Consider the following 12168-nt stretch of genomic DNA (forward strand, 5'->3'; position numbering starts at 1 on the left):
AAGGGGTACAATCCTCGTCAAGCAACCATGGCTAGGTTTTAGGTTCACACTCTCTCACCACAGCCATATTGGGTCAATCAACCACGTTAAGCAACCGCCCCCTAGTACTTTTCACTGTTTGGGTGCTTTGCTCATCCGGTTGATCCCCAACACTAACTTAACCCTAACCAACATGTGGGGGTGTTCTTACCTTGATCCCGAACATCTTCAAACTCAACTTGACTCCGGCTAGTGATCCACTTCCTGTCCATCAGAGTTTCTACTAGATCTCCTTTGGGTTCCCAGTATGGCAGGTTCTTCGTCTGCGGAATCCAGATCCATGGGCTTAGGATATGGATCATGGGCTTCAATCTGGATAGTCCACAGCTTATTTCGGCTAGAACTTGGGCACGTGGACCTGCAATACGAATCCCGGGTTAAAATTGATAGGGTTTGTTATAGATACAGTATTGGTGCATTAAAGTCAGCAATTGCAATATCCCTACATACAAAAGTTATCTAGCTTTCCATCTCTTCAGTCTCCTTCTCATGTTGTCTATAATAGCCATGCAGTTTGCTTGAGAGCTTTGTTGAATATAAAGGAACATCAAGCTACCTAATCGGGAATTTGGTCTTAGAGAAACCCATTCATTTCAAAAGTTGTGGTCAGCTATTTTGCGTAAAGCCTCCTAAACTAATAGAGGACTTACCCCTACCAAGGTCTAGTCCACGGTGAGTATTGCGGACTCGGATTAGGGCCCCATACTAGCCATGGGTTGCTCTCACAAAAACCAGCAAGTCATTTGCAAACATCTAGTAGGAAATACATGCTGACATGCATTTGGGTAGTAGCTATATCTGTCCTTCAACTGCCAGATTTCTCGTAATTCCAGAGAAAATCTCTATTGCCAGAGTAAACTGGTAATCTGATGGTAAGGCCCTTTGCTTGAATCCTACCCTCCTGAAAAATATCCTGCAGGGCTGCCATTAATTGAAATAGAGAGAACACAGGGAAAGTATTACAAGTTTTCGCTTGCCCTAAGAACTAGAGGGGAAGGGAACTGCTTCCTGTCCATAACTTCTAAGGAAAACTTCCTACTAAGGGAATCATAGGGCTTGTGCAAGTCAACCTCAACATTGCCAATAGGGAGGCTACCTTCTGTTCAATCCGTCATAATATCATAGGCTCATAGCACACCATTATGTTGTCCACTATCGACTTTCCTTTGATTAATATAGGCTGGCTGTCACTGGGAGATTCCCCACCACCTATTGCATTCTATTACTGATGATCCTTAAAAAATAATTTTGTACACCAGATTACAAAATCTGTGGAAAATCTTAGAATCACATCATAATATTTTATTAGTATCTTTAATCTAAGTAGATCAGATTGTAATATTCTATTACAGGTATTTTTCTTATTATTGCAATCTTCTATTCTAGGTAGATTACTCATTGATTGTAATCTTCTATTCTAGGTAGATTTCTCATTGATTGTAATCTTCTATTCTAGGTAGATTTCTCATTGATTGTAATCTTCTATTCTAGGTAGATTTCTCATTTATTGTAATCTTCTATTCTAGGTAGATTTCTTATTTATTCTAATCTTCTAGGTAGGATATTCTTTCCTATTTCATAGATAGCAGTTGTGTATATATTGATTGTAAAGTTCTGAATAAGATACTGAAGAATCAAACATTTCAATTCCTATTTCGTCAAAATCCAATAGGCCTTTACCTTGCAAACGTTCGCACCTCTCTGCCCTCAGGCTCCAGCATGATGAATTCACGCTGATGGAATCTCAAAGGACCATATAATAGTCTTTGTTAGTTCCTCCTGCTACCATGTCCCATAAGTGTTTGTAAAGCTTACCTCCAACCCCCTTGGGCCCTGGAGGTTTGGAATCTTTCACCCCAAGATCCACCGTTTTACCTCTTTCAAGAATGGGCTCTTCCAACTGGCATTGCTGCTCCTTCAATACCGCCCCCTCCTTGAGGGATATTGATGGACAGCTCCCCACATCCTCTGCAACCACTTTAAAGAGTCTAGGGATAAAGTCCTCTTTCTTGATTTCTTTAGGATCTTCCAGAGAGTTACCTTGCTGGTCCTTAATTTCCAAAATATGACTTCGATTCTTGTACATAAAATCTCCGCTAAATAACTCCCAAAAAACAGACCCCCTTTAGAAGGTGAAACCAAACCCAAAAATAGAAATCTTGACTGTTGCAGACTCCAATTCTCAGAAATAGAAACTAATACTCAGACAATGAAACTTTTAAGTAAATTGCAAAATTCTACACTATTGTCCTCTAAACCTATAGCTCACTGAATAATTGGCCTTGGGCTTTGTCCTTGAGACTCATGTCACTTCTCAGATATACCTATTTGCAACTTCCTCGTTGATCTGGAATTATTTTAATCAAAATTAATACAAGTTTAATTCTGAGTAAATTTTGTCAAAATTAAGATGTTTTAACTTTGCTGGGATTTAAATGCTTTCTGTGTTGAATGTGTTGAAGTTAATGGTGGAAAAATTTGTTACTGTAATAACCAGAGGCTGCATTTCTGCTTGTTTGCATGACAGAATGTTAAAGCTCTGCATGTTGAAGACATGGATGTGGTTGTTGAGCCTGGGATTGGATGGGTAGAGCTTAATGAATACCTGGAACCTTATGGTCTTTTCTTTCCACTGGATCCAGGTCACTTTAAAACCCGTATTTCACAAATCTTTTTGTTAGTTTCACTAAAAAATGATTCATGTGCTCCATTATATCTGAAATATTGACTGGCAAAACTGGGAGTCTGTGATGTAGAACTGAAGTCCTACATCTGCAAGAAGAAATAGAACAAGCAGTCCAAGGCTCCAAGCATTAAGTATATTTGGGATGCCAATGGATGGTAGACTCCCACACATAGTTCTATATGTGCTTTTTATTTCCCTTGGAGATTGATTTGTCTTTTGTGTCTGATGAAGGTTGGCCAACTGGTCTTTTATCCGACTGACACCTTGCAGTGTGAAGCCCTGATGGTTGTTTGAATATCTTGTCATGTTTTTGTCTAAGGTTTGATTTTTATTCAAGTTCCTAATTTCTGCCATAGAACTTCTGCAACAGTAAGTTTGGTTCAAGCCAAAGCCCGCCCTTCTTTATCTGATCCTCTGATCGTCAAACCCTAACATCCCCTCCATCTCTGAAACAAGTTTCATAAAACTGAATCCATCATAGACCTAACCAGTAATTGGATCAAGTACTTCCCTTCCTTCTTTGGAAACTCTATCCAAGCTTCTCCCTCAGCTGACCACCCTTATTCCTAGATTATATCATTATTTTCTTTTGACACCCCAGAAACCTAACTTAATCCTAATAAGTTGTCTTCTAAATTCCTGTATAATCCCACCATCAAGAATTAAGAAAACCTTCACTGATAGAATCTACTAGATATCCTTGACATAACCCTACCATCCAACTGTAGGTCCTACCAAACCATAACCCTACTTTGACCTAGCCGAGCCTATCTCTATATAGCAGATCCTGGTTTTTGGCTTTTAGTTGGTTTCCTACCAATCTAGAACTACATTACTCTGATGTATCGATTCATCTTTGTCACGTTCTCATCTGAAACTCCTTCAAAGGTATCAGCCTATCACTGTTAGTAATAGGCTCGCATATCTTCCTGCTAGTGCTAGGAGCAGTATGGAAGCAGGTTCTTTACCAGGCTTTTCTAGTTCACATTTAGGTTTTTTTTTTTTTTTGGGTTCACTAGCATTTCATCAACATCTGTCATCATCCGTATTAGATTTCTGACTCATGTTATTTTTGCCATCGGCTTTTTTCGCAGTCAAAAACTGGTTGCCTTCTTGGCTCAGATTTTTTTGACAATTCAAATTGAATATTAATAACAAAGAAGTATGCTACTAGCTAGACCACATCCTATGCTGTTGGTCAACTGAAATTCTTGTGCTGCAGAAGCTGAACTATATGGCTCTTTCAAACTTCAAATGCAGAAAGAGAGAGAATCCAGCACTTCATGCGATGTGGTTTTAAATCTCCAAATCTGCCCATGACTTTCCATCAATTCACTCATTGCATTGGGTTGTAAAAGTCCTGCTTTTAGTCATTCTTATTTTCATGATGGAAATTTTGTCAACACTTGCATAGAAGCATGTTTCCTATTCAAGGCAGGAAATTATTCCTCAATTTTTTCCTGTAGTTTCCCAAAGGGAGAACCTTAAAAATTTTTATTTATCATTGCAACTTCTCCTACCAGGCTGTTTCCTCAACGTCTACACCACCAACTTCAACATTCCTATTGTGATTCATTTTTTCCACTCAAAAGCTACTTTGATAATGGTCAAGGAAAAATGGAGTCAACTTGCAATCCTCAGGACTTTATGGGGACTCAATCTTGGAACCTGTGTCTGAGAGTCAAGGGATTGGTCAGGGAATGGATGGTTTTGGTTGACTCTTATCTGGTTTGGTATAGCGTTGTTGATCAACATTAAACAAACCAGAAAATATATCATCCTTCTGAACCTCCTCACATGGTTCTCTATGCAGAGTCTTACAATATGTTGTTATATCTTTGTTACACTCTGCGGCTTTTCTTATTTAGCTATAGCATATTTTGAAATCCAAATTAGTTACTCTTCCCCTTGTATTCTTGGTACTCAATTTCGTGAAATTTATGTTATGTTAGTTTAAAAAAAAAAACAAAAAAACCTTAAGAGGTGTGTTTATCATCCTTACTTTAGGCTGTGTATAATAAATCAGGTCAAAATCAGCCTTAAAACCCACCGAAACCATCAATCAAACCCCAGCACAATCTTGTACTAGGTTTCGCCAAAACTTTGAGTTTTCAACCTTGTTGGTACTCTAATCTTCTATTAGCTTTCTATTACCACAAGAAGTCTTTGTGATAATGTGTTTATACTTGATAATACTATTAGGTTGTAATGGTTGTGTGATCGATGAAATCACCAAGCTCCTTTATTTACAATAAAGAGAAAGTAATGGAAATTAATAATAGTGGGTACTGTTCATGAGCTAATGTTCACATGAATGGTGTGCTAGTCAAAAACTCGAAATAACACAGGAAAAAGGATGTAGGCACTTCCAGGCACGTTAATTCTCCCCCACCACTGGATGCTAGGGGGTTTCAGCAAATTGTCTCCTAGAATACAAGTAAGCCCACAACGGTTGATATTTAGGTCCCATTATGCACATACCGAACTTCAGCTTGAAAGAGAGATTTTTGTAGCTATCAGATTATGTAAATGTGAGGGACAATTATAGTCATGGAGGTGCTTACAGTCAGTGATGACCTTACATGTATAGCTGTATAGATGGTTCAGTGCATGTCCTAGTTTGTTCCATTGGATCGGTCAGCCAGATCAGCCGTTCAGGTTTGAGTCTGTCCTTGTAAGTTAGATTACCGAGGTAAAATGACCATTAGATTTCCTTGAATTCTGTCTAAATCCATCATCTCTGATCAACCGTTGACCAAAAAGGGCGGTTCAGACTTCAGATCATATCTTTCTTGAATTAACTCAAACGTGCAAAGTGCCAAGTGAATGCGCCAAAATTGTGTAAATTGCCATTCAATCCACTGCCCACATGTGCATGTCCATGAGGTGCTCGGTGGTATACCAACCTCGTCCATACACCATAGCAATTAGCATGTCTACATCACTACTTAATGATAAGATGAGACACCTATTAATAAAACCAAATACGGGTTTGTTAGAATCTGATACGGACTATAGAATACACTCTTTCCAAAAATACAAATAAAGGAAAGGTACTTGGTCTTTTAGGTTTGATTATTTCTTTTGTATATAAGTGCATCTTTCTGCGGTTAGAAAACACAATCTAATTTCTGGGTTCTTCTCCTTGAACTTATGATCCATTCTCTCTTCTTTCGTTCTTGGTTTGACTACAGGTCTTAAGTTCTAACATGGTATCAGAGCTGTTATCAGAGACTGGAAAAACTTCCATTCTCTTCTTCTTAAGTGGTTGTATTTTTTTTCTTCTTTTTTCTGTGGTGTGCAGCCACCTATTGCTTCACTAAAATGCTTATTATCAACAAATTCCCACAGAAGGCAACATCTTGAAAGAGGTCGAACCTTCCACCACTCAAGGTCATTGCAATAAGTTGATGGAACTGATGGCGAAAAGCTGGACTTGACCCCCTAGAGTAATGGGGAGAGCTATTGGAAGCAAGTTGGTCAACCTTCAAAAACCTCCCTCTTAACACATCCTGAAGCACCAGCAATTATTGCCCAGATTTACGACTTCCAATTGAAGTGTGACCAATCAATACCATGCTCATGGGCTACTTGCACTTGATAGATTTGTTGGGCCGTCATTGAGTAATCTCACTCATTGTCTCTTATAGGTTAATGTGAAATGACAAGACTCCCTGTCTAGGGAAGCTACATCTCCACGTAAGGCTGCATCAAGGATAGGTTGGGGCGGGTGTTTTCAAGCCAATTCCAACCTTGAATGCTCATGCCTAGGCCCATTCCTGGTCTGATGTTGATTCGAGGCCTTAATTTTTTTTATCCTTAACCTTGAACTTGGCTAAGCCCATCCCTATCTCGCCTTGATTGTCCCTGATTAGGTCGGGGCTCTTATTGGCTCTGTCCTTGACTTTAGCCTTGGCCCTAGCCCAGCAACTCTAATATAAAAAGTATTATAACTAAATTGAGATGCCCAGTCGAATAATGAAACTTCCTAATCCAGACTCATTAATTTTAAAATAAAAATTAGAGGAAAAAAAGTACAATCTTCCATGCTATTATTATTAAATATTGCAATATCTTGACCAGATATACGACAAAAAATAGAACTTCCATAATCTAACTTTTATTTTTATTTATTTTATCTAATCACTTAATATAAAATAAAACAAAGAAAGAGAATAACTTCCAAGGTGCGGTTACTATCTATATAGTTGTTGAATCTAATATATCTCAGTACATGCATAATTTAAAAAAAACTCATAATCTAAATTTGAATCATTCAATATACAAAAGTAAAATAAACAAAGAAGCCGTAAAACTTCTAACATGCTATTAAGTTTGATAAGAAAAACATATGAAAAGCAAACTAAAAACAAAATGCACAAAAGTATAAAAAAACTAGACCTCCATTTTATTTCCTTGTTCATAAAACAATAAAACAATTTTTAAATATATTGTCTTGACCAGAAAAATCAGGGCTAGAATGAAGGGCAAAATCAGGGTTAGGATGAGCTAGGTGGGACAAACACTAATCCCAAGCCTGCGTTTGGCCTTAATTAAGGGCCAAAATATTTGGCCCTGACCTGCCTTCAGGGCCAAATTCTTGAGTCCAGGCGTTGTTCAACCAGAATCTTACACCCCTATCTCCACCCCTTTTTGACATTCTCCCAATCAACTAGAGGAGCGCAAGCAGAAAGCCAAAAACTATTCAAAACCGTGGGTTGTGGAGGATGCCTTGAATACTGGCAGTCATTCCTTCATTAGATGAGGGACTTTCATCGCAAGCCCATAAGGCATGGCTAAAGAAATAGTTTGGTACGAGTGTAACATTGCCATTGGTAGAAAACAAAGCATACTGATTGAGTCGTGAGACCTCAACTTTAGGTGCTTGAGACAAATGCTATGCTCTGGGCATTCTTATGATTGTCTAAACCCTAAATATGTCATCCCCTACATAATAGTCCACTCAAATCGAGGAACTATACCTCAACATGGTCCTTGGGCTCATCGTTGAGCTGAAGAGAGATAATCTGTAAATCTATATAAGAAGAGATCATCCATGAGATAAGAAAAGTTGATCACTGCATGGACATAAGAAGGGCTCATTCATGAGATAGGATTAAGAGGACCAAATTTAGTAGGTAGCTAACCATTGGGTTGGTGATAAGGCATTTTAAAGTGGGAGAATTTATCAATGGGTTTGTTAAAAGACCTTGCTCGAAGGAAAAGTCGGCCTCTTGGTTGGTGAGAAAACCTAGTCTGGAAGAAGAGTTGACTACTAGGTCAGTGAGAATCTCATTTAGAGGAAGAATCAACCGCTAGGTTGGTAAGAACTCGCTTGAAGGAAGAGCGGGTAGGTGAGAAGACATTTTTTAAATCAAGAATAGGCCACCAAATCAATAAGAAAACCTTGTACTGGTTGATGAGAAGATCTTGTTTAGTGAAAGAACTAACCCCCTGGTTAGTTTGAAGACCTGGGTTGGAGGAAGAATGGTCCACATAGTATACTTTGGCAGTCACGATAAGACCTTAATCATGAGGTATGAAGAACCAAGCAACAAGCTTGACCTTGGACTATATAACAAGTTAACATTTGGTGCTTCTAGCTTAGAACTTGGCCACTACCAAGCCTCATTTGGATCAAATTCTCTAAGCACAACCCTTGGTTATGCCAAGCTCAACCTCAATCAAAAGCTTTGAGCTTAGCCCTTGGTCACCACCAAGCTTAGCTTAGGTCAAATGCTTCGAGCTTAGCCCTTGGGCATTGCTAGACCTAGCCTTAGTCAAATACGCTTAGGACTTGGTCACTACCAAGCCCAATCTTGGTCAAAGGCTCTGAGCTCAACCCTTGGTCACCGGCAAGCATAGTTGGCTAAATGCTCCAGGCCTGGAATTCGGTCATCACCTAGCGAAGTCTTAATTACGCATTCGAGCTTGTAGGCTTTGTATGTTGCAACATTGGCTTTGTGGTCGTCGATATCAACATCTTTGATCTGCCTTAATTCCTTTGGCCTACCTGAATGTCTTTGGCTCTAATCCTTTTAGCCAAACAAGAAGTTCAAACACTCCCATAACTTTATTCTCCAAGCTCATGTACTTAAAATAAAAAAAAATCCTTGGTGGGATATGGTCGAGCTCACCTAGGATTTGGAGAAGAGGTTGGATTCTTTGTTTCTTCCAAAATTAAAAATAAAATAAAATAAAATCTCTAGGTTGGACATGGTTGAGCTCACCTAGGATTTTAGAAGTGGTGGGACTCTATTTTTCATCTAAAAAAGGAAAAATTTCAGATTGGGTGTCTTTGGGCTAACCTAGGACTTAAAAAGAGGTGGGACTCTGTTTCATCCCAAAAAAGGAAAAAAAATCCAGGTTGTACATGGTCAAGCTCACCTTGGATTTGAGAAGCGGTGGGACTCTATTTCATCTGAAAAATGGACAAAAATTTCACATAAGACATGGTTGAACTCATCTAGGACTTAAAAAGTGGTGGCACTCTTTACTTCATCCAACAAAATGAAAAACGAATCCATTTGGGACATAGTCAAGCCCACCTACGATTTAAGAACTGGTGGGACTTTTTTTTTTCATCTAAAATAGAATTTTTTTTCAAATGGGACTTGTTTGAGCTATAGTTGCCACATTGTCTAGGCGACCAGGTGTTTGAGGGGGCGAAGAAAACCAATTCAACAGCAAACAAGGTGCCTAGGCAACACCTAGATGCACAAAATCACCAGAGTGCCTGGATGCCTGGGTGTCAAATTCTGCTAGGAATTAGAAAGAGGTGGGACTGCCTGCTTTTTGTCGAGCTCAGCTAGTATTCAAGAAGGGGTGGGACTCTTTGTTTCATTAAGAAGAAAAACAAAAATCAGATGGGACACGGTTGTGCTCCCCTGTGACTAGAAAAGAGGTGGGACTCTTTATTTCATTAGAAAAAGAAAAAGAAATCAGAGGGGACATGGTTAAGCTCACCGGGGACTTGAAAAGAGGTGAGGCTATCTGTTAACCCAAAAAAATATAAAAAAATAAAAATAGAAAATAGAGAAGAATTGGATAAGGAAGCGTTGTACCCAAAAGCAAGAGGAGGGCAAGGAAGAGCTGCATCTACAAAAAGAGGGGGTTGAGGTTGGATTGGCGAGCATTAGCTGAACTCCCAAAGGAGTAGGGTTCTGTTACAAAAAGAATAATAATAATAAGAATAAGAATAAGAATAAGAATCTCATCAATTCAATCAATAATTACCATGTCTGACTCGAGGACAACTATGGACAAAGTGAGTGGGGGTCCCATGTAGTACCCATATTGGACCGATCACTAGAGGCAGGGCACGTCCTCCTACCAAAGTAAGTGAAAGACCGCGTGAGCCAACCACATCATCAAGAAGCAGACCAAGCTTGGGAGATGAATGCTAAAACACATCAGCTAGGTACCTGTGAGCATGGTGGGAGATCTCACTCTTGGCGAGATATCGCCACTCAGAATACCAAGATCTCGACTGAGATGGCGAGATCTCGGTCGAGATATGCCAAAAAATTGGCGGTAGTCTCGGTAGCCCATCTCAGTGAGTTTTAGGGCTCTGGTTGGGCTGAAACTTGGTATTTAGCCTATTTAAGGCCTTTTGAACACATTGGTGGCCTTAGATTTGTGAGAAAATAACCCTAACTATGTCTCCTACGTCGTCCCTATGTGTAAAACCGAAATTCTGTGAAATGCAAGGTTAGAGTCTTAGAGAATAGAGATTATGGATATAGAGTTAGAGTCTTAGAGAGTTAGAGACAGCATGTAATGTAATTATGTAAAGATATCAAGTAATTCAAGACTTCAAGTTAATGAGTTATCATTTATCAACCATCAAGTATCAAATACAAATATACAATAACATTACACATCAAGTATTCAAGTCAACAAGTGATCAAAGTTCAAACTTCAAACTATCAAAGATTCAAAGTAATAAATTGTTAAATGTCTTCAAAATTTTACAACCACAAGAATTAAGAAGATTACAACTTACAACTTACAACTTACAAGACTAAGAGTATCACTCAACATTCCGCATCAATTGATTCTGAACGGTGGCCACATATGACTCCCAAGTCAATTGATCACTGAAGTATGTCACATATTGATTTATATGATCATTATATGTTTGTATGTTAGAATACTGGAGGAATAGCAGTCTGGGATAACCGTCAATCGTGGGTGGGTGAAAGAGCCATTGTTGTTGTTGTTGTTCATATAGTTGTTGAGTATTTGGGTACGGGTTTCTAAACCACTCATTTAACAACCCACCTTCACTCCCATATGCATACTCTCCAGGTGAAGGGTCTTGAGGAATAATATGACCTCCATAAGAAGAATACCCACTGTAATCTGACCCGGTGCTGTGATCCCCGTATTGGTACCCCGATGATAGGCTCTGCTGTTGTGAATCACTCTGATCTAGGCTCATGCTTCCCTTGTTCAATTTAAGATCATGCATGCTCGCATCATCATTCGGTTGCCCCTGCCCCTGCTTTGATCTGCTCTTCCTACTCCTACTATAAGTCCGAGAGATAGGGGAACTGTGGCTCACATGTGTCGGATGACTCGGACCTGGTGGAGGTGAGTTAGGTGACTCCCTTTGTTGACGCTGACTCCCACCAGAAACACGACCAGCCTAATTGCCTCCATGACTCGAACTCGATGTCTGATTTGGGCCACTTGGCCGTCTGGTATCATCGGCATCATCATCTGAATCCCCTCTACTAGTTGTCACCTTAGTTGTTTGAAGTCGACCAGGTGGCTCCACAAATGGTACAACTGATCCTTCTGATGCCGCTATAGCAGCCTGACCCTCATCAGAAGATAGGTGCTCAGCCACAGCATCTGGGCCCATAGCAGCAGCAATGGTAGGATCAGGCTGCCCTTCTGGCCCATCCAGCACTAGGCCACCTCGATCCCTAACCCACTGATATATGACACCATCTTCCTTATCTTCTGCGGGGGGCTCGTGGAATATATCAGTCAACTCAATCGGTTCACGATTGTCGTCATCTATATTATCTTGTATGTGCCCTACTCTCAATCTCATGTTGTAATGCACATACACCAAGTTCTCGAGCCTCTTACTCCCCAATCTGTTCCGTACCTTACTATGGATGAGCGAGAAGGTGCTCCAGTTCCTCTCACAACCAGAGGATGAGCAAGTCTGTGAGAGTACTTTAATTGCTTATGTCCCCGAGATTTGGCGCACTAGTTCCATATAGAAACCACCAGATCGACTGCATAACCAAAAATAAGAATGCATTAGGCAAGTAAATCTTTATATTTATATAACTTATCAGTTATCATTTATAGAGTTATAGTCTATAGACTTATAGACTTAATGACTTATAGAGTAGTGAGCTATTTACCAGGATCAGTTTTTTTCCTAGTTGCAACTGCAGAAGGCTTTCCAAAACTCCCAGAGG

General features: G+C 39.6%; 1 protein-coding gene across 2 annotated transcripts in view; it reads left to right on the forward strand.

The window, feature by feature from the left end:
• The window catches only part of LOC149024460 (D-lactate dehydrogenase [cytochrome], mitochondrial-like), a 103692-nt gene that overhangs the window by 25893 nt on the left and 65631 nt on the right, over positions 1-12168 (forward strand). For both annotated transcript variants that reach the window (XM_089144690.1, XM_089144691.1), the window contains exon 6: positions 2567-2681. In XM_089144690.1, coding sequence (XP_089000816.1) covers positions 2567-2681 — 115 coding nt within the window. The remainder of the gene's footprint in view (positions 1-2566; positions 2682-12168) is intronic.

Source organism: Hakea prostrata, chromosome 2, assembly GCF_041222555.1.
Source record: "Hakea prostrata isolate BN-2017 chromosome 2, UWA_Hpros_2, whole genome shotgun sequence".
Classification (NCBI taxonomy): domain Eukaryota; kingdom Viridiplantae; phylum Streptophyta; class Magnoliopsida; order Proteales; family Proteaceae; genus Hakea; species Hakea prostrata.